The sequence below is a fragment of the Puma concolor genome, chromosome E1 (assembly GCF_028749965.1).
Source record: "Puma concolor isolate L17-30 chromosome E1, mPumCon1.1.hap2, whole genome shotgun sequence".
NCBI classification, from domain to species: domain Eukaryota; kingdom Metazoa; phylum Chordata; class Mammalia; order Carnivora; family Felidae; genus Puma; species Puma concolor.
In genome coordinates, this window is record NC_141680.1 from 62100466 (window position 1) to 62122444 (window position 21979).

Genomic DNA, 21979 nt, shown 5'->3' on the forward strand with positions numbered 1-21979 from the left:
CTGCTGCGGCCTTGTGGCTTGTGGGGGGGGGGGGGGGGGGGCGGGGCTGGGGCCGGCCGTCTGGGGCCTGCGGGGGCGGGGTGGGCTGTCTCGGGAGGGGGCGGGGCCTGCGGGGTTGGGGCGGGCTGTCTCGGAAGGGGGCGGGGCCTGCGGCGGGCTGTCGGGGCGGGGGTGGGGTCTGCGCGGTGGGGCGGGGCCTCTCCCCCTTGGTTCGGCCCCGCCCGTGCCTCAGCGCCTCTCAGAGCGGCCCCGCGAGTGGGCTCCCGCCTGCGCGCGGGAAGAGCCACTCTGCTCGGAGGGGGACGAGCCCAGGCCCACAGGGGCCCCCGCTGCCCCTTCCTGCCGCCGTGGTTAAACGACACAACTCGCCGCCCTGCGGCCGGAGGCGGACACAGTTTGTCCTTCCCCGGGCCTGGGCCTGCGCGCCCCCCCCGCGATGGCACGGCCCACCACGTGGGGGCCTGGATCCTGGGGGCGGGTGTCCCTGAAGAAGCGAGTCAGCAGGGCCACAGAGCAAGTGGGAGCAAGTGGTTCCCGACACTCAATCTACCTCACACCTCACGGGTCTGGCCTCCTGGACACCAGTTAGGGACAGGCTCTTGTCACCCCCTGGGGACAGCAAGTGGGGGCCCAAGAATTAAGTAACTCACCAAAGCCACGCCCATTGGGTGGGGGCAGGAACTGAGGAAGGACCCAACTCAGGCATCCTGACCCCAAGGCCTCTTGACCTTCACTCCACCAAGGGGGCGGGGCTGCGTGGGGCTGGGGTGCATCTAAGGTCCTAGTGAGCTTCGCGCACCAGCCCCGAAAGGGGGAACGATGGGGACGATGGATGCGCGGGGTGCAGCGAGGGACGTGCCTGTGCACTCACGTCACCCCCGCGGCTGGCAGAGCCACCAGCCCTGCTGTGGCCCGCACGGACAAGGGGCCGCGTGACTCCCGAGACGCAAGATCACCATCACTGCCCGCTGAGGGTCTTCCTGGAGAAGTCACCGCCCGCTAAGCACTGGTTGGTTCTGCCGAGGTGAGGGGCTCCGGGGGGTTCTGTGTGGGTCCCTGTTCTGGAAGGAACGTCCGCACCATAGCAGCGCAGGGGCCCCGGCACCAGCGAAGGCAGGAGTGGGCTCAGGAGGCTCCGGGCAGGGTCCTCGGGGCAGCCGAGGTGGCCTGCCGCAAGGGGCACATGGGAAAGGAAGGGGCCAGGTCTTGAAACAGTACTGTGGGTCCCCAGATTGGTGACACCCCTGTGCTGGCCCCCTGTGGCTGCTGCAGCAGACCACCACCCCTGTGCCGCCGGAAGCGCAAGCACTGCTTGGGTCTGGGGGGGCCCAGGCCCCTCCCGGGGCTAAAACCAAGGGGTGAGCAAGGCTCCTTCCGGAGGACCCTGGGGACGTTCCATTTTCCCCGCCTTTCCCAGCTTCCGGGATCTGCCTGGGCCCCTGGCTCAAGAAACTTCTTGGGTCACATGGCTCTGACGCCGACTCTGTCCCCTCTTCCACTTTTAAGGGCCCTGGGTGACAGTCCCCCCAGGTCACAGGCGACTGCTGCCCGGCCTCACCGCGATCTGCAACATCCCTTTGGCCGCCATGGCCTGGAGTCACGGCTCCCAGAGTAGGACACGGACATCCTTAAGGGGCTTTGATCTGCTGACCACTCCCTCTTTCTACAAGACTCGGGGCAAAGACCCCCACCAGGCAGAGCCCCCCGAAATACAAGGGGTCCTCAGCCAAGGTGGCCGCTGGGATGGGAAGGGAGACGTCTGCCCTGCTCTCGGTGGGGGGAAGGGGTGGAAAGGTGCATTGAGCCCCGAGCCTGCCCCCAGGACCCCCAGGCGTGGCTGCGCCCCTCTGTACCGGCTGGCGGAGGCTGGACCCAGAGCGCAGCGCCTGCTCGCCAGCCTGCTGCAGGTGGGGAGGGCAGCCGTCACCATGGAAACCCGGGGGTCTGAGCAATGCAGTTCCTGAACCAACCGGGTGACGTTTGTTTTAAACAAGAAGGATACCCAGCCTTCCTGCGCCTGTGCTTCCGCAGGGAAAGTAATATTTTCCTATCAACATCAGTATTTCCGTCTCTGGGACTTGAATGCAAACCGAGTGCCCATAAAAATGAAAGATGGACGCGCGGGGTGGGAGATGGCCATGGGGGGGGGGGGGGGGAGGGGGAGAGAGGTGCGCCAGGACGCTACAGGTGACTCGCCCCCCAGGCCCAGTCCCGCAGCACCCTGGAGCCCGGGAGAGGGGACAAGAGCTTCCTGGGGGAGTGACATCTCGTGAGGTCGTCCTGCTGGGCCAGGCTCTGCTCCAGGGTCACCTGGAGCCACCATGCAGGGCAGCTATGGGCCCTAAGGTCTGTCCTGGGTCAGGAGTTTTCTGCGCAGGGCCATCTGAGGAGCCTCCCCGAGGCTGTGCTCACCTCGGTGCTGACGATGCACACGGGCGAGCAGGTGGTGCAAAGACATGGGCTCGCCCGCTGTCGCGCCTGGCTGCCACATGTCCCTGTGGGGCCATGACATGAGTGCATACGTGTGCGTGCAGGTCTGCCTGCGCGTGCGTGCGTACGTGCGTGCATCCCCACGTGCCTCGGCGATTCCGGTCTCGCGATGACCGGCCCTGCAGGAAGCGTGTGGGAAGAGCTGGTCTGGGGGATTCATTACAGGCCAGGGCTGGCGACGGCCCGTCCCGTGGACCGTCCACAGCGAGCAGGGGGACCGCCCCCCCCCCCCCCACACAGAGCCATCAGCCCCTTCTCCTAAAGTGGGGGGCAGACCCCTCGCCAGCCCTGTCCCGCCAGGCAGGTGGCCCGGCTCCGGGGGTTAGGATAGAGCTGTGAAGAGACTTTAAATTACTGCCTGCTGTCCGTCCCTGAGCTGATCTGTTTCCGGGGCCTGGGGCATTCTGTCACCGTGTCCGCAGCAGCAGCAGCAAGGAGAGAAAAAGCCCCTTGGAAATCAATTCCAGCCCCTTTGGCGGGGCTGGGCCTTCACCCGCTGGTGAGGGGTGGGCTTTGTGTCTCCAAGACATGCCCTGCGATCCCCACCCACCTCTCCAGCCAGAACATCCTGGGGAAGGGCTGCCCCTGAGACACTCCCCCCACCAAGCCCCAGTCTAGGCAGGGGCTTCCCAGAGCGGCCCCCCACCGTGGTGGGAAGGGGCTGGGGGTGTGACACGGAAGGGCCAGGCCCAGAGCTTGTCCCCAGCACCGTGCTGTGACCCTGCCATCAGGACAGACACCCTGGGGCCTTTCCCCTCCCTGGAGGGCCCAGACCAGGTCCTTCCAGCCACCCGGGAGGCCCAGCCATGCACAGGCCCCCTGGTCCCTGAGACCTCGGCCCCGCCCCCCTTCCCCCCCCCCCCGGAAGGGGAGGGGGGGGAAGAGGGCAGAGGCCAGCAACAACTACACCTGAAGGCAGAGCAGAACCCATGTGGATTTGTTTTTCCTTTTTGCCATTTCCCAGCACTTTTTTGGGCTGAGGGAGGAGCAAATGACACAGCAACTAAGGAGCAGCCGGGAAAGGAGTGAAAAAGCCAACCCGGTGGCGTCCAGAACGGAACCCCTGCAATAGGAGGATAGAAGATAGGAGATAGGAGATCTCCTGCAATAAATCTGACCGAGGAGCTAGAAGGCTCATACGCCGAGGACCACAGCACATCGCTGGAGGCAGAGGTGACCGCAACAGAGTCGCTCTGCGCCCAAGGGTACGAAGGCCCCGCGTGGGGAGGCGGCAACACCACCACCACCACCCCCCCCCCACGGCGATCTGGATTCGGGGCGATCCCTATCCAAGTCCCAGTCGCCTTTTTGCCCAGCCGGGAAGACCAACCCTCAAATGCGCGTAGAATCGCGAGGGGCCCCAAAGAGCCAGGACGATCATGAAAACTGACAAGGTGGAGGATCGGTATTCCCTTCTCAAAACTCACCACAAAGCTCCAGTGATCCAAACTGCGGGCTTCCAGACCATGGGACGGAGAGCCCGGAAGCGGACTCGAACATCTACGGCAACTGCCTTTCAACAGGGCGACGGAACCACCTCGTGGGGAAAACGGTCTTTCAACAAATGGCGCGGAGACGCCACCTGGGTGGCTCAGTCTGACTTTGGCTCAGGTCACGATCCCACAGTCCGTGAGTTCAAAACCCGCATCAGGCTCTATACTGACAGCTCAGAGCCTGGAGGCTGCTTGAGATTCCGTGTCTCCCTCTCTCTCTGCCCCTCCCCCATTCTCTCTGTCTCTCTCAAAAATAAATAAACGTTTTTAAATTTTAATAAATAAATGAAACAACAAAGTTTGTGCATCAAAGACATTACCAAGTATGTTAAAAAAAGAGAACCCACAGAAAAAGTTTCTGGAGAAAATGTTTGCAGATCACATATACCTGATAAGGGTTTAATATCCAGAACACGTAAAAAAGCTCTCACAACTCAACAGCTGAAAGACAGACAACCTGATTCAAAAATGGGCAAAGACCTCGAATAGGCATTCTCCCAAAGGAGGTACACGGATGGCCAGCAAGCACACAGAAAGATGCTCAGCGTCGTTAATTGTTAGGAAAATACAAATCAAAACCCCAGTGAGATACCACTCCACACCCCCTGGACCAGCCAGAACTAGAAACACAGGATGCAGCCAGTGCCGTCCGGGATGTGGAGAGAGCGGAGCCCTGGTCCACGGCCAGAGGGACACAAAACTTTGCGGCTGCTGCGGAAAATCCCGGTGCTTCTCGGGAACCTGGAGTTACCGTGTCACTCGGGGATTCTACTCCTAGATATACACCCCAGAGAAATGAAAACATGTGTCCACATAGGCACGTGCTCTGGGCAGTGCTACTCACCACAGCCAAAAGGTAGAATCAACCCAGAGGTTTGAACAGATAAACAAAAGCGGTGTCTCCACACAATGAAATTAGACTCAGCTCTGAAAAGGAAGTGCTCACACAGGCTGCCCAGTGGACGGACGTGGAAAGCTTGCTGAGTGAAAGAGGACAGATGCAGAAGGCCATGTAGTGCAGAATTCCTCTTTTTTTAATGTTTATTTATTTGTTTTGAGAGTCAGAAGGAGCACACACACGCGAGTGGGGAGGGGGCACCGAGAGAGGGAGAGAGAATGAATCCCAAGCAGGCTCCATGCTGTCAGCACAGAGTCCAACGCATGGCTCGATCCCATGAGATCATGACCTGAGCCGAAATCAAGTTGGACGCTTAACCCACTGAGCCCCCCAGGTGCCCCTGGAATTCGTCTTTTATGAAATATCCAGAATCTGCAAATCCACAGAAACAGATCAGCAGTTACCAGGGGCTGGGGGAGGGGGACTGGGCAGTGACTACTGAATGGGTGTGGAGTGCTTTTCTGGGGTGGGGAGAATGTTCTAGAACTACATAGAGGTAGTGGTTGCACAACATTGTGAATGCACTAAATTGTTCACTTCATATTTCTTTTAAGTTTATTTATTTTGAGAGAGACAGAGCACATGTGAGGGAGGGGCATAGAGAGAGGGGGAGAGGGAGAATCCTGAGCAGGCGGTGAGCCATCAGTGCGCAGTGCCCCATGTGTGGCTCACACCCACAAAAATGTGAGATCACAACCTGAGCCGACATCAAGAGTTAGATGCTCATGGGGCACCTGAGTGGCTCGGTCAGTTAAGTGTGTGACTTCAGCTCAGGTCATGATCTCAAGGTTCATGAATTTAAGCCCCGTGTTGGGCTCTGTGCTGACAACTCAGAGCCTGGAGCCTGCTTTGGATTCTGTGTCTCCCTCTCTCTCTGCCCCTCCCCTGTTCATGCTCTCTCTCTCTCTCTCTCAAAAATAAACATCAAAAAAAAAAAAAAATAAAAGCGTCAGATGCTCAACCAACTGAGCCACCCAAGTGCCCCTGAATTGTTCACTTTAAAAGATGAATTGGGGGCGCCTGGGTGGCGCAGCCGGTTAAGCCTCCGACTTCAGCTCAGGTCACGATCTCGAGGTCCGTGAGTTCGAGCCCCGCGTCGGGCTCTGGGCTGATGGCTCGGAGCCTGGAGCCTGTTTCCGATTCTGTGTCTCCCTCTCTCTCTGCCCCTCCCCCGTTCATGCTCTGTCTCTCTCTGTCCCAAAAATAAATAAACGTTAAAAGATGAATTGTATGCTATGTGAATTTCACCGCAATAAACAAGACAAAATAAATGACAAGACAAAGTGGTGGGAGAAAACGTGGCTCGGGAGCGGGGCTTTGGGTTGACCCAGGTTTGAATCGGGGCTTTGCTTGCAGGAAATGGAAACTCTCCTAAGACCACGCGGATCAAGAGGGAGGGCCCGGCTGCAGGGGCGTGGCAGGGCCAGTAAGGCCAGGACTCTGGGGACACGAAGGGCCCGGAGGCATCTCGGAGGAGGACCTGCCCAGACCGGGCAGCCCCAGGGCCCTGCCACCGTAGAGGCTTGAAGCCCACAGCCCCGGCACCAGGCCCTCGGGTCACTGGCTCGAGAGGAACATCCACATGGTGATCGGGCAGCCCTGCGGGGAGCCCTCCCGCCGACATCAGAGACCAGCTTGGGAGGGGGGTCCCAAGAGCCCTGGCGGGCAGCTAAGCGGCTTCTGAGCGCTGGGTTTAGGGGCAGGTCGTTACAGTGCGTCCGTTATCCACTGCTGTGGGACAAAGGGGTCCAAGTCAGCAGCCTACAGCAAGCCCACCGCTATCCCGGTGTCTGAGCATCAGGGGCTGAGCCGCCGCGGGGGGTTCCGGCTCGGCTCCGGGCTTCCTACAGGAGGTTGCTGTCGAGCCGCCGGCCAGCACAGAGGCCCCTGTGTCCTACAGGACCCAGTGTCAGAAGTGCCGGGCATCCCCCGGTCCCCCGGAGCAGCGCAGGCACCGCGTGGGAGGGGACCACCCAAGGGCTCTTCCGGAGCCGGTTTGCCCTGCAGGCCCCTTCTCTGCTTTCCACTCGCAGTCCCCCTTCCTGGCCCCGAGACCCGGTGCAGCAGGACCAGGGCGGATCGGCACCCCCCCGGGGCACCCCACCTGCTCACACGTGCTCCCCTGTCTGCTCCCCATGCCCGTTCAGGCCGCCATCCCTCCCCGGGCGGCCACTACAGCAGCATAGGCCCCTCCCGTCCCTTGTCCCACTGGGGCTGGGGGTTCAAAGCCCCACTCCACCTCAGGCAGGTGACAAGCCCCTCGGTGCCTGTCCCCCGTGTCCCCCTCACAGGGAGCGGTGTAGACGGGTGTGTGTCTGCGGTGATTACTGCCATCCACCCAGCTGCCGGCCCGTGATGCCCCCTGTCTCATGACCACCACCCCCTCCACCTGTGCTCACCAGGACGGCCCCTTATGGTCTCCAGGGCCACTTCCCACCATGCTCTCCCCCTGGGTTAACAATCCAGGTTAGATCAGCCCCTCCCCAGCCAGGGCCAGGAGCCTCCGACTCGTGACTAGCAGAAAACCAGAATCAGACAAGCCAGGGGCCCTGTCCCCGTTCCCACACCGCCCCCCCCCCCGCACCATCCCCCCTGTCTGGGGGGACGCCACCTCCTCCAGGAAGGCCTTCCTGACCATCAACCGGAAGTTCTCCAGCCCCATCAAGAACACCGTGCCATCCTGCCACCCCATGCCATAGGCAAACCCGTGTCGGCAGCCAGAGCAGGGCCTGCCTGCACCTGGTAGCCACTAAATGAGTGGACAGATGGATACATGGATGAATGAATGAGTTCGTGAATGGGTGATAAATGAACGAATGAATGCACGCATGCATGCACGAATGAGCAAATGGGCACATGAGTGATGAATGGACAGGCGGGTGACACCCGCCAGCTCGGCAGACCCAGGGCAAAGTCCCAGTCCAGCCTCCACCTACAGAGGGCTTCTCAGACCCACCTGCCTACAAGGACCCCCAGGGACCACTGACTGCTGGGTGCCAGGTGCCGGGGTGTGCAGTGCCGCGGGTTTAGGTTCCGGGACACTGCGTGTGGTGACACCAGGGTGCAGGTGCCTGGTGCGGAGCGGGGGCGCGCGGGGGTGGTCTCTCCTGGTGGCCGGCCGGCCGTGTCCAGGCCTCCATGTTGCCTCGCGGCCACCAGGCTGTCCTGCAGCGCCACCGCGTGGCCACCGCGGGGCTCACAGCTGCCCGCCTGCCGCCGGACCCAAAGTCCCGCGGGAGGCTCCCAGGAAGAAGGTGGACACCCCTGCGGCCCCCCGCGGCCTCTCCCCGCGTCTATTCCGTTCTCAAGCCCTCTAAAAGACGTGTCTCAACACTTGACCCCTCTGCGGCCGGGTGTCTCCTCTCCCTCAAGGGCCCCTCCTGGGCCTCCTCTGGGCCTCCCCCCTGCAGCCCCCCTTCCTGGGCCTCCCCTGGGCCTCCCCCCTGCAGCCCCTCCTGGGCCTCCCCCCTGCAGGCCCCCTTCCTGGGCCTCCCCCGGGCCTGCCCCCTGCAGCCCCTCCTGGGCCTCCTCTGGGCCTCCCCCCTGCAGGCCCCCTTCCTGGGCCTCCTCCGGGCCTCCCCCCTGCAGCCCCTCCTGGGCCTCCCCCCTGCAGCCCCCCTTCCTGGGCCTCCCCCGCGCCTGCCCCCCGCAGCCCCTCCTGGGCCTGCCTCCCCGCTGCAGTCCCGACCTCTCTGAGTTGCCTCCCTTCCCCAGCCCTCCCAAGGATGCCCGCCCTGGGGTCTCCCGCAGGCTCACCTCCAACCCCGGGCTGCCCAGAGCCACCAGAGTCCACCGTAGTGTCCACAGTGGGTCAAGCCAACACCCTCACCTGTATCTTCAACACCATTCCCTGGACTCACACCCAATCCCTGGGAATTTGCCCAGATTCTTTCGACTTCTTCCAGAATGTTCCTTTGCTCCTCTCACATTCTCTTCTATTTCTGTCACTGCCTCCTTAGTCTGACCCCCAAGGACTCCTGACCAGGACCCCTGAAAACTCTTAACACGCGTATGGCCCCGTGTCAGAGCTGCACCTACCCCCAACTCGGCCTCCACCGGGGTGTCCTGGCCCGGGTCGGGCTTCGGCATGACCCACAGCTCCCACACAGGCTCTGCCGGGGGCAGCAGGTGTCCTGGGGCCAGGAGAAGACATTCCCTCTTCTCAGTGCACGTGGACAGACGCCTCCGCCTCCCGGGGCCCCACTCTCCCCTCCCTTCCCCTCTGCAGATTGGCTCAGCCACGGCAGGGCATCCAGGCCCAGCCAATCAGCCTCCCCGGCCCAGGGAGAGAAGCCAATCAGAGCGCTTGTCGGGGAGCAGGTTCCGGAGGACCCGGACCAGGTGCGCAGAGGGGGCGGCCTCAGTCTCCACGTCTCCCCACGCTGGCCCCACGCGGCGGGCCGCCCCTCAGCCCCAGCTGGCTCAAGTTCAGCTTATGTCACCTGCACCGGAAGGCCTGGGGTCACTCCATGGGGGCCGCCAGCGACCCTGTGGATGGTGGTTCGCCATGAAAACCACGTTTTCACACTGGCGTCCCCTGGGTCTGCGCGTCGTGGAACGGCCACCCCAAATGCCACCTCCCTGTTGGAACCTTGCCCGGAAGCCACATCGGGATTCCGGGCTGCTTTCCACCCATGAGAGTATCCCCCCCCTCCCCCCCAGCCCTCCCGTCTGTGTGGTCGCCCTCTGGCAGCGGCAGGCCCGCCACGGGGCTTCAGCAGGTGAAGTTCACGGGTGCACTCGCCGGGGGCTGGAGGCAGCGGTCACTGACGCCAGGCGCTTCCGGCAAACTGCGGAGTCGCTGTGCCCCGGAGATCCAGTGATCGGACCCCACCTCATCCCTGCAACCCCTCAGTGGTTTAGAAGCACGAACCTCCGTGTCACACACCTTCAGCCTGAGATGCCCAGACAGGTGCCCGAGCGAAGGTGAGCAATGCGTCGGTTTGTATCAGTCATTCCAGGGGAGACCCTCGAAGGCAGGAACCCAGAATGTGTGGTAGGAAGTGATAAGCTCCTTAGTGCACTATGGGTTGAACTGTGACCCCCCCCAAATTCATAGATTGCATTCCTACCCCCCAGTACCTGTGAATGCGATCTAATTGGAAAACAGGGTCTTTACAGAGGTAACGAAGACACAGTGAAGTCATTGGAGTGGGCCCTAACCCAGTACGACTCGTACCCTATGAAAAGGGAAAATCTGGACACGGACACGCGCGCAGCAAGGCCGCATGCCCACGGAGGCAGGGACCCTGGTGATGCGCCTAAAGCCAAAGAGGCCAGCAGACCACCAGCAGCTGGGAGACGGGCCTGGAGCAGACACCCCCCCACACCCCACCCCTACACCCCCACCCCACCCAAGCCTCAGAAGGAGCTGGCCCTGCCCACACCTAGACTTCCCGCCTTGGACTGTGGGGCGGTAAGTTTCTGTTGTGTCAGCCGCCAGGTCTGTGGCGGTTTGTCACGGCCGCCGGAGCAGCCGAACACAGTCAGGGTGTGGGCAGCGAGGTGTGCGGTGACAAAACACGGAGGTGTTTCCTGACAGCCGGGTTCTGGAGCCCCAGAGGCAGCTGGAGAGCGGTGTCGCGGGGGAACCACGGGGCGGCTGCTGATTTCTGGCCGCCTGGGCCGATTATGTGTTTAAAACGGCAGGCAAGGTGCTTCCTCAGTTTCAAGGCAGAATCAGAAAATCGGACAATATTAGAGGACTACTATAAAAGGAGACCGTATTTCTTGCGGCAGGACGGGAAATCACTCCCCAGGCTTCATCCCTGGCTGGTGGAATCACAACACACACTGAACTGTCCACCCACCAGGTCAGAGCCTGGAGAGGAGGGGGTGCGGATCGCCCCGCCCCCGGGAAGCCCGGCCTGCAGCAGAGGCGACCCTCCTCCCCATCGGAGGCCACCGGGACAGCACCCGGGCAGTTACCTGCTAAGGGGAGGCCGGGTCTCCTCAAGACCGTCCCCCAAGAATACCAAGATTCTGCCGACGCCAGCCGGAGGCCACAGGGGCCCGTACAGGTGAGTGTGGCGGCCAGCTCTGCGTGAGCCCGGCCCCCACCGGCCGCTCTCCACACACTCTGGGTCACACCACTTGATCTCATCTGTGACGGGCCTTCCTTGACGGTTTGCTCCTTTGTTGCTGGAAACTTGGACTTTAGCACAGCTGAGCTGCCGGAAGAGGCTTGGTATTTAACACACAGGAAACACCCCAAGGGCAAGGGCAGATAAGGACTTGGCCTGAGTCTCTCAGGTGTCCCCGAAGCACACTGCCTTGACAGGGGCCCTGAGAAGCCCTTGGGGAGGACCTCAGGCCCTTGAAGAGCTCTCTGCGGGCCAGGAATGACAGTAGAGGCACTGCCATCAAAACCGGTCCCCTGGGACCGGGATTTCCCCTGGGAGCCGGAAGGGCAAGGCCCAGAGGTCAGCTGAGTAGCAGTCATGAGGGATATCTCTGCCACCGTCCAGCTGGTCAGGTGCCCCTGGTCCGAGAACAATGCACAGCCTGGGAGAGCTCACGCCGATCGCTACGCAGATGATCCACATCGGGAGAAGAGAGATCTGACGCGACGTCCCGAGGGAGAGTCATACCCCTGGCCTGTGCCCTGCCTGAGCCAGGCCCAGAGGGGCGAGCGGGCTCCACCGTGAAGGATTCTAAGTACGTGCTGCAAATCCCCCACCTTCCCGAGGTGCCCACTCCGGTGTACCCGTTAACTGTCACTGCGGAACAAACCACCCCAAAACTCAACGGCTCGAACGACCACCGTTTTCTGGCTCTTAAACCTGTGTAGGTGGAGTCCACAGAGAAGGCTCAGCTGGCGAGGCCCAGCCCCGCGGGGACAGAAACCTGCCTTTCCGAGACCACAGCGCACCCACGTGTCTGGCGAGGGATGCTGAGTGGCAGCTCCTCTCCCCGCAGGCCAGGCCCCTCGGACTTGGTGGCCGAGTTCCACGAGTGAGCATCCCAAGACACACTGGCCGTGTCAGTCATGGAGCATCTCTAGAGCCACGTGTAAAGGCTTATCGGGGACTCGCTTTCTTTGGCCCACCTGCCGGCGTTTCACCTTTGCCCGCTAGCCCGTTGGGGACTTCAGCAGCAGAGCGCTGGAGCGACATCGCTGGGCCAGGCAGAGGAAGGGGCTCCCTTTCTGTCCCAGCTGCTTCGCTCTTCCTATGGCTGCCAGGGGGCAGCATGCGGGAGGCTCTTCAGTGAGTTTCTCCCCGACCTGTGGCTGCTTCTGGCCGACCTCCTCCAGCCTGTCCCATATCCAGCAAGATTCTCAGCTCCGGTGGGCAGTTTCTGGGCTCCCCTCTACCCCCTAGTGAGCTTCCTGGCCAGTTGGTGGGGGCTCTCCTGCTGACCAACTCTGGCTCTCAGCCTCTGGAAGCTCTCTTTGCCCCAGGCAGGCTGCGTGGTCCCACAACCCTCTCCAGCCAAGGCTGGGACTTACTCTAACAGGCGGCTGGGACACACAGATGCTCAGAGTGCCCGACCACAGGCGTCTCTGGCTAATCAGGGTGTCCAGAACGAAAGAGACGGGCAGCCACCTGGACTGGCACCTGCCTCATGTAACAGGTGACCAAAACCTGACATGACTCACCACAGTGAAGGGCTTTCCCCTGCCCCCCAGTGCCCAGTGGGCCCATGAACAAAGTGGCCACGGCGGCAGGGAGAGAGGCTGGGGCTCACTTGCCCACCACAACCTCTGAGTGCCCAGCCGGTCAGTAGCACTGAACCCCCAAATAGCACCACTCCCTGGGGGTACCATCCAGCCACCTGACAGCGGGTTGGCTAATCAGGACCCCTTCCATCACGAGGCAGGGACTTGTCCCCACTGGAATGGACACTTCCTCTGGATATGGATCTGCCTTCCCGCCTGTAGCGCTTTGGCCAGAGCAGCGCCAGTGTGCACTTGGAGGCTGGCCATCACGGTGCCCGCACAGCACCTGCTTGTGACCCAGGAAGTCATTTCACAGAAGGAAGTGAGGCCCGTGCTGTGGGATTGCTCATCTTACTTAGGTGCCCACTGCCCACGAGCCACTGGGCTGGCCCATTGCAGACTCGGGTACAGGACTGATGAAGTTTTGGGGTGATGGGTTCAGAGCTGACAGCCAAGAAAGAATCCTTGAAGACGTCTCTGGCGCAAAAAAAAAGTGAATTTAGTGAAGTACACGGGGACAGGGCCCGTGGATAGAAGGAGCTGTGCTGGGGTTGTGAAGAGTGACTGGTTTATATACTATGGACTTGGGGGAGGTGAAGTCAAAAGGGAAGCTTCCAAAGAGACTTTCATATGCTAAAGACGCACTGATCACTGGAGGCCTAGCTACTGACAAGCTAAGGTGGTTTTTCCCTGTAGCAAAGTATTCACTTCACACAGTAGGGAGTTCTGGACTTTAGAAGATTGCCCTTTTTTGTGTGATTGTATTAAGATGTTTGTAAACTGATGGAGACCCTTAACAGGTTAACCATTTGTTTTCTGTCTCTGTCCTTTCCTTTGTCCTTGGGCAGCCAGGAGTGCCTGGGAAATAATCACACTCATCCCACCTTGGGGGGGGGGGGGGGGAGGGGGGGGGGTAATGCTAGCTGGGACCTGGCCCTCAGCGTGCCTTATGCTCCCTCATCAGCATCATCCGGGGAGACTGATCGGGGCTGGGTGCTGTCCTATGAGACCCCGTGTACCCTGTGAACGCCGGAAAGACGCAGGTGGGAACCAGGGATGCAGGGGTCAGTGGCTCCCCCTGCAAATCCTCTTCATGGGGTTTACCCCCAACGGCCGGAGGCTTCTGCAGGGTGGGGGGACACAGAACCAGGAGTTGAGACAGCCGTGTTGGGCAAGAGCCACCGGTCGCGGGGCCGCGTGGACATGTGCTGCCCAGGTAGCGTCTCCATGGACACCTGTAAGCCCACAGGTTGTACATAACATCACTAACCGCAGCATTTTGTGGTCGGCACCAGCCAGGGGGCGGAGGGAGACTGTCCACCGGTTACCGGGAAGGATCCCACCTAACCCGAGACTGGAACTTTCAGTCTTCGTTTGCAATGCTGGGGGACATTCTGGAAGTGCACGTGAAATGCATCATTTAGGGCTGCCGAGGCTCTGCCAGCAGTGTCACCGTGCCATCGTCGCCAAGGCGTGCGGGGGCGGATTCGAACCCGGGGCCCGCCTTCAGCTCGCCCACACACGTTTCGCCGTCTGCGGCGCCTGGCCCTGCGCGGCCGCCGTAGGGGGCGGGGCCGGAGTACGGAGGCCCGGAGGGCGGCGGCGGGCGGGGCCGCGGGCCGGGGCGCCATGGGCAACCTGTTCGGCCGCAAGAAGCAGAGCCGGGTCACAGAGCAAGACAAGGCCGTCCTGGTGAGAACCCGGCCCCCCGGCGACGGCGGGGAGACTGAGGCAGGGCTGCGGCCCCGGGAGGGTCTGCCCCCGCCTCCCCCCGCCGGACGGGCTTCTTGCAGCCGCGTCGCTGCGCCGGACCGCAGGCTGCCGGCGACCGGCGCGGGGACTAGACCGGGCCGCGGTTTCGGGGGGCGGCGCCGAGTGTCGCGCTGAGTCGTGGTCACACCTGGTGTCCCGGCGAGCGCGCGCTCGCAGGTGGCAGGTCCCGAGTCCCACGTTCCGGGCCGCCCCGCCGTGTGGCCGGCGCCGGGGCGCCGAGCGAGGGTAATGGGCTCGTCTGCCACCGCCCCACGCCGCTGTTTCCGGGGAGCTCCGGGAGAAAGCTCGTTTGCGTGGAAAGAATTGTATGATACGTTAAGGGGAAAGGCACGTCCAGAGGAATCCAGTTTTGCAAGGAGAAAAACGTGCCAGGAAGGAGGTGGTCCAAAATTTGAGCAGAGTTTACCTTTGCTTGCTTTGCAAAAATTTCTGCAGCAAAAATGCATTAATTTGTGCTAAGAGAGAAACAAATTCAAATGACAGATTCCCCCCACCCCTTGGCTTCAGAAACCGTGTTATAAACGGTTCTTAACTGAAGTTCCCCACGTGGAGAGGAAACAGGCACGTTTGCCACTAGGGAAAATGTGAGCGGCGTTGGGTGCTGAATGAGAAGAGGGGCACGGGCTCTAGGGAGGCAGGGGTCAGGCCCTGGCGGAGAGCTGAAGCCCCCAAGGTGATTCTCTTCAAGGAGTCGCCTTTGGGTTTCTCTTCCAGGCTTTTCTACTTGCCAGGGATCGTTTGGTGGGTCCACACTGTAACAACGCGGTTTGCACACAATAAAACAAATTACTGCCTGGTGTGTTCCTAGGATGAAAAGCTGAGCTGAGAAACCCCATGCCCCAGTGTGCTGTCCGTCCTGTGACCCTCCACGGATACCCCTTAGGAAGTTTACAAAGGGGGCAGCCTGGCCACACCTGCTGCGTTTAGCTGTCTTCCACACTTTGTACTCAACCAGCTTGGATAATGGCCCGAAGGGCAGGGGCGGGGCGGGGGCTCAGCTCCCGGGGAGGAACAGCGGCCAGGGCTGAGAAGACTGGGCGCGCAGGCTGGCCCCGGTGTGTCTGAGCCGTGGGAGCAGGATAGTGGGTGCCTTGCACTGCAGCCAGGAGGAGGCGTGCAGCCATCACCCAGCCTGCCCCACTGGCCACCCGGTGCACCGGGCAGGCGCTAGAGAGAACGTGCTGTGGAGGGGCCGTGAGAGGTCCCTGCAGACGCGTCTACACTAGGGGATGACGTCTCACTATACTGAGTCTTTTTTTTTTTTAAATTTTTTTTTTTTTCAACGTTTATTTTATTTTTGGGACAGAGAGAGACAGAGCATGAACGGGGGAGGGGCAGAGAGAGAGGGAGACACAGCATCGGAAACAGGCTCCAGGCTCCGAGCCATCAGCCCAGAGCCTGACGCGGGGCTCGAACTCACGGACCGCGAGATCGTGACCTGGCTGAAGTCGGACGCTTAACCGACTGCGCCACCCAGGCGCCCCTCACTATACTGAGTCTTAAAGGTGTGCCTGCCCCTTGCCGTAGTTCAGTCACAGCAGCGGATCCTAAAGATAGAATCGCACGTATGAGAAACGCCCTGTCCTGCAGGCGCTCGCCATAGCGTCATCATTTCAGGTGAAATTTGGAAGAAATGGGAAAGGCCTGAGAAAAGGCAGAATTACCTGACGCGTAAACGGCCGTGCTTCCTCTCCAGGACAGTACGTGGGGGTCCCGGGTGCTTGGCCAGGTCAAGCAAACACTTCACCCAAACAGGCCGTCTGTGTGTCCACTCGGACACGGTGATAAGTGACGAGCAGGGCAGCTGGACACATTAAGGACGCGTCTGAGGCCGGGAGGGGAGGCCCCCAACCCTCGCTGTGGCTGGGTGGGACGGTGGCTCTCTGGTGCACTTCTGTGTCGTCTCTGAACCTCTGAGGCACTGGTGACACTCTCCGACCTGCCCCAGGGCAGGCACAGTGATGGCTGCTGCCATCACTTTGAGTGATGTCACTCTGAGAGCGGACACTCCACCTTGGCGCTGCGGACACGTGGGGGGGGGGGGGGTGGTTCACTGTCTGTGCCGGGGCCACCCTGGGCACGGCAGGATGTAAGCGGTGTCCCTGGCCTCTACCCACTGACGCCAGCAGCAGCACCCCCCAGTTGCGACAGCCGCAGGTGTCTCCAGATGTGCCAAGGGGGCAGACTTGTCCCCACAGAGGACTGTGTTTCGGGGGGTGGGGGGGGGGGGGGCGGCTTCCAGGCCGGCCCAGCCAGGTGCCAGCACGGGCACCGTGTGGACCCAGGCCTGCTCTTCCGCAGCAACTGAAGCAGCAGCGGGATAAGCTGAAGCAGTACCAGAAGAGGATCACCCAACAGCTGGAGAGGGAGCGGGAGGTCGCCAGGCAGCTCCTGCGGGACGGGAGGAAGGAGTGAGTGGGGCCCAGGGCAGGCCGCGCGACAGGGGGCGGCCGCCCCCCGTTGGCCTGGGGGGGGGGGGGCGGTCGGGGCCCGGCGGCCGGGTCACCGCCCGGGTGCCCTCTGCAGACGTGCCAAGCTGCTGCTCAAGAAGAAGCGGTACCAGGAGCAGCTTCTGGACAAGACCGAAAACCAAATCACCAGCCTGGAAACCATGGTAGGCCGCGCGGGTGGCAGGGAGCTGGGGGGAAGGGGTGGGGAAGGCAGGCCCCCTGACCGCCCGGTCCGTTCGGCGTCCGCCCCAGGTCCAGAACATTGAGTTCGCCCAGATTGAGATGAAGGTGGTCGAAGGGCTGCAGATTGGAAACGAGTGTCTGAAGAAGATGCACCAGGTAAGGTCCTGGGCGGCAGAGAGAACAGAGCTCCGCGCGCGTGCGCGGGACGAGGGAGGCGGGGCTCGGTCCTGAGGCCACGCCTGTGCCCGGGCCATTGGCGAAGAGGCGTCTGTGCTGGCCGGGAGCGTGGGCGAGCCCGTGGCTCTCGGGAGAGGGCGCCTGTGCCGGTGGCAAGACCAGCTCGGGGTGTTGACCCGAGAACGGGGTGACGGGCACCGACAACAAAGTGGGTCCACGCGCTCAGGTGAGGGTCCGGTGAGGGTGCGTGAGGGGTGTGTGAACTAACTGGAGGGCTTCCCGGAGGAGGTTAACACAGCCTCACCACAGGAAGCGGCCCAGGGGTGGGTGGCCAAAGAAGAGGTGAGGCCCGGAGAGACCCTGGGCCACCGGAGAGGTGACCGGCGGATGGCTCTGCAGCTGCCCGGCTGTCCATGGCGTGTCCCTGCCCCACAAGTCAGCGTGCTGCTTCGAACCCAGAAGGAATCGAGTCAAGTTTTACTTATTTTTACCTGAACCTGCGCGGGTTGGTTGGGGAGCCCGAGGGTCTGGGGCAACGGGCCGGCGGAAGTCTGGGCGGTGCAGTCAGGGCTTCTGAAAAGACAGGTCCAATGGCCCCGGAGCCCCCGTGGGCGGGCCCAGCCTACGGCAGAAATGACCACAGCCACGTGGCGTCGGCTCGGCCGGGCTTGCGCCCTGCCGCTCCAGGTGGCCGTGACGCAAGGGGCTGTTACACGCCTTGCTGACCAGAGTCCCGACCGACTAGGTGATGTCCTTAGAAGAAGTGGAGCGGATACTGGAGGAGACCCAGGAGGCTGTGGAGTACCAGCGGGTAGGTGTTGCTGGGCCAGCGGGGACCACCTTCCTCCTGCACCCACCACCTGCATGAACCCCCAGCCACCCTCCAGAGCCATGACTTCTGTGCTTCTGGTGCTCACCTCCTCTCAAGTGAGGGGGGCCTGGAGCGACGGGCTGTCTCCTTCCTCCACAAGGGGCCGCTGCACCCTCTGCCCCAGCCTGGCCACGGTCCTCACCTCCCCTCCTCCCTTTACAGCAAATAGATGAGCTGCTGTCAGGAAGCTTCACTCAGGAGGATGAAGACACCATCCTGGAGGAGCTGAACGCAATCACCCAGGTGAGAGGACCCCCCCGCACTGAGCACGGTCTCCCAGGTGATAGAACACCCCAGGACTGAGCATAATCACCCAGGTGAGAGGAGTCCCGGGACTGAGCGCAGTCACTCAGGTGACAGGACCCCCAGGACCGAGCATGATCACTCAGGTGACAGGACCCCCAGGACCGAGCATGATCACTCAGGTGACAGGACCCCCAGGACTGAGCACGATCTCTCTGGTGACAGGACTCGCAGAAGGCCTCTGCCCCGTGTGATCGTTGGCCTTGGACAGGCACCTTTATTGGGCTTTACAGGAGCACACAATCCTGGCTTTGCAAGTGGTGTTCCCTCCTAAAATAAGTCAAATTTGTGTTAAACTGAGGTGGTTCTTTTTTTTTTTTTTTTTTTTTAATTTTTTTTTTCAACGTTTATTTATTTTTGGGACAGAGAGAGACAGAGCATGAACAGGGGAGGGGCAGAGAGAGAGGGAGACACAGAATCGGAAACAGGCTCCAGGCTCTGAGCCATCAGCCCAGAGCCCGACGCGGGGCTCGAACTCACGGACCGTGAGATCGTGACCTGGCTGAAGTCGGACGCTTAACCGACTGCGCCACCCAGGCGCCCCTAAACTGAGGTGGTTCTTATCTGCCCGGTGACAGCAGGGAGAGCCCGGCCTGGAGAGAACATTCCCCGGGTTGTCCCCCCCGAGAGTGTTGCAGGCGGCTGAGCAGGCAGTGCCTGTATGGCACCTCTCACCCGCCGTGGCCAGGTCCCTCCCTGCGGAGCCCCGGGCCCGCCTCCCTCTACCAGGCGGCCTTGCCACGCGCAGGCCCCGTGGTGTGTGTCTGCTCCCCGATGGGGACGCCTCCGTCGCTGGGCCATGGCTTCGGGATGCCCCCAGCCTGTGCCCACCAGCCTGCCACTCCCTGCACCTGCGGGATGAGTTAGTGTCCCTGCTCTCTGCCCTCTGGTGTCCCACGTGCACCTGCCTCCTGACGTCCTTCCGAGGACCCAGGTGCCCCCTAAGCAGCCAGGGAAGCCAGCTGGGAGGTGAACTGCCATGTGTTGTCCGAGAGGCAGCCCAGCGCCCCTGGGCCGGCCACGCTGCCACAGAGCCGCCCCTTCCACCCGGGTGGGCACAGGGTTCAAAGCCCCCGGCCCCGCATGGCCAGAGTGTGACCCGGGATCTCTAGGGAAGCCCCAAGTGAGTCAAGTCTCAGATGCCGGAGACCGAGGAGGAGGCGCTCTGGAGCTTTCCACAGCCGGGCTCTTGTTTGGATGGTCTCACCGCCTCTCCCTCTGCCTCTTGCAGGAGCAGCTGGACCTCCCCGAGGTTCCTTCAGAGCCTCTCCCCGAGAAGAAACCAGGTACGCTTCTTGTTCTGTCCCGTGGAGGACCTGTGTTCTAGAACGAAGTGAAATGCCCCGGCCGCAGGGTCCCGCCCTTCCGCTTGGTGGAAGTTGGTTCCTGCCTCCCCAGCTGGGTGGGTGAGGGGCACAGGCCTGCTTGGGGGTCGGGCCCGGTTTCTGGCGGGGAGGGGGGGAGCCTTGAAAAGGGCGAACCCCTTCAGAGAGGCATGTCCCGCAGGCAGAGCTGGGGAAAGGCCGGGTCCACCCCAGAACCAGCCACCCTCTACGTAGCACAGCCCTGTGGCCCTGCGCCCCTGCGCCCCGCCGGGGCCCCGGTGGCTGGTGGGCCCTCCGCGTTTCTTTCTGCCCCTCCCCGTCCCTCCTCCTCGCAGGGCTCCTGAGTGCTTTCGACGGGCTGCTGCGGTCGAGGTCCCCACCCTCAGCCCCGCACACAGCCCTGAGACCTGGCTGCTTGCCGCCTTCCTTCTCCTCTGGGAGTTTCTGCCCGTGGGGTCTTCTGCACCCGACAAACACTTCTTTCTTTCCTCTACAGAAAAAGCCCCCACCAAGGCCAGGCCCCAGCAGGTGGACATGGTTGCAGCCTCATAACGTGGCCTCCTTGGCCTGGGACTGGCGGGGACTCCCCAGAGACTGGGGCCCACAGAGTTTGGTGCGCGGCCCGACCTGACGGGCTCCCAGGAGGCCGGCGCCAGGCCAGGCCGGTCGGGTGCTGACGAAGCAGAGTGTGGCGCGCACAGGGCCAGACGCCAGGCTGACTCCGCAGAGCATTTCCCCGGCGCCACAGGCTTGCTCTCCTCTCTGGATTCAGTGGCAACATTCACACCCTCCGGCCAAACAGCTTCTGAGGCTGTGGTTCCCACGCGGCCACAGGCAGGCCCGTCGCTCCTGGTGCTGGCCACACTCCCGTCCCCGGCCCCTCGAGGCTCCACCGGCCACATTCTCCCCAGCTCCCTCTCTTTGGAAGGCGCGTCAAACCTAGCTTCTTTCCCTTCCCTTTTTCACTTCCTGCTGCTCCTGCCAGCTGGCGGGCAGCTTCCTGACCTGCCCAGTTTCCGTGTCGGTTCGGGGGCGGAAAGCTCCCCTCTTCTGTGTCGGCGTTTGGGGGTGTTGGACCGGAAGGGGCGCATCCCTGCTGGACTGACGGCTGCAGGAGCCCCGACCGAGCTTCTTCACCTGGGGGCCTGTGTGCAGAGGCTCGGCCCGCTGCAAAGGGATGTTCCCGGAGGTGCTGACGGGCCTGCTCTGGTGGGTGTGGCCCCCATTGTCTGGGACTCCTCGCAGCTTGGGCTCAGGAACCTGCCAGAGACCCGGGGCTCTGCAACCCGCCACCCCTGAGCCGTCAGCCGCCGGGCACGCACTTGGAAGCTGGAAACAGCTTCCCTAGTTAACGGTTCGTTTTGGTATCGGACAATCCTGACGACGTTTCACTCCGAACAAGGAGGGAGCCCCAAACGGGTCAGCCCCATATTAAAATTGATGCCTGCATGGTCTCTGGCCTCATGGAGTGGGGTCTGTGGGGGTACCTGGGTGGGTTAAAGTGTGGCTCCTCTCCTCTAGGGTCCCTGGAACACGGCCCCCTGACCCTCACAGGGATTCACTCGAGAGCACCTGCCTGGGGGCTGGGGACACAGGGACAGGTGGAGGCCTTCACTGTGCCAGGCTGTGGGCAGAAGGCAGGCCGGGGCTCCAGCACTGGGGGTGCCCTGTGCTCCGGCCACCACCTCCGGGCAGCTGCCTGTAGAAGGGACACTGGCGGCCTCATTCCCCAGGGCCAAGCTCAGGCCCCTCAAAGTGAGGGAGGGCGGTCGGTTGGGCAGCTCCAGGAGGGGGCTGGTTTAGAGTCCCGGTACCCAGGTGGGAAGCCACAGGCCCCAGGGAGCCAGCAGGCAACGGCAAGGAATAGATGGGGGTGTCCCACGTAAGGGGCTTCCCTGCCCTTCACAGAGGGCTCAGTGATGGGATGCAGGCAAGTCGCCAGGGGGTTGGCAGGAGTTTCAGGTGTAATGCACGCCTCAGCCAGGAGGGGGCTCTCTGCCAATTGGGGGGATTTGGCAGGAAACTGGCATTGCCATTCCCAGTCTGGCTGCAGGGCCCCACCCATTTGTTTTTGGTGACACGGCCACCTGTCCCCAAGACTGCACAAGGGTCCTGAGGGCAGTTCTGATAGACAAGGAGGAGCAGGCTGCCTTTCCATCCGGCGAGCCTGTCCCACTGCAGCTGCCAGTCTGAGGGCGTGGAGGGAACGGATGGCCTGGTTGGGGGGAGACACAGACTCCCACCAGCGGGGTGGACCCCTTTCCTTTCCCTCTGCTCTCCAGGACCCCAGAGCTCGGGCTTGTCTGTGAAGCCTGACCTTTCCAGTGCACGGACTGGCCTCCCTGATGGTCTCACC

The 21979-nt window shown here is 62.2% G+C and overlaps 1 protein-coding gene across 1 annotated transcript; it reads left to right on the plus strand.

Moving 5' to 3' along the window:
• Positions 1-14129: 14129 nt before the first annotated feature.
• On the plus strand, positions 14130-21077 carry CHMP6 (charged multivesicular body protein 6). The gene is made up of 8 exons (XM_086685593.1): positions 14130-14233; positions 16616-16725; positions 16841-16928; positions 17017-17103; positions 17870-17935; positions 18158-18238; positions 19530-19584; positions 20120-21077. Exons 1-8 carry the CDS (start codon positions 14171-14173, stop codon positions 20173-20175), a joined length of 606 nt encoding a protein of 201 aa, XP_086541719.1. The 5' UTR covers positions 14130-14170; the 3' UTR covers positions 20176-21077.
• The last annotated feature ends 902 nt before the right edge of the window (positions 21078-21979 follow it).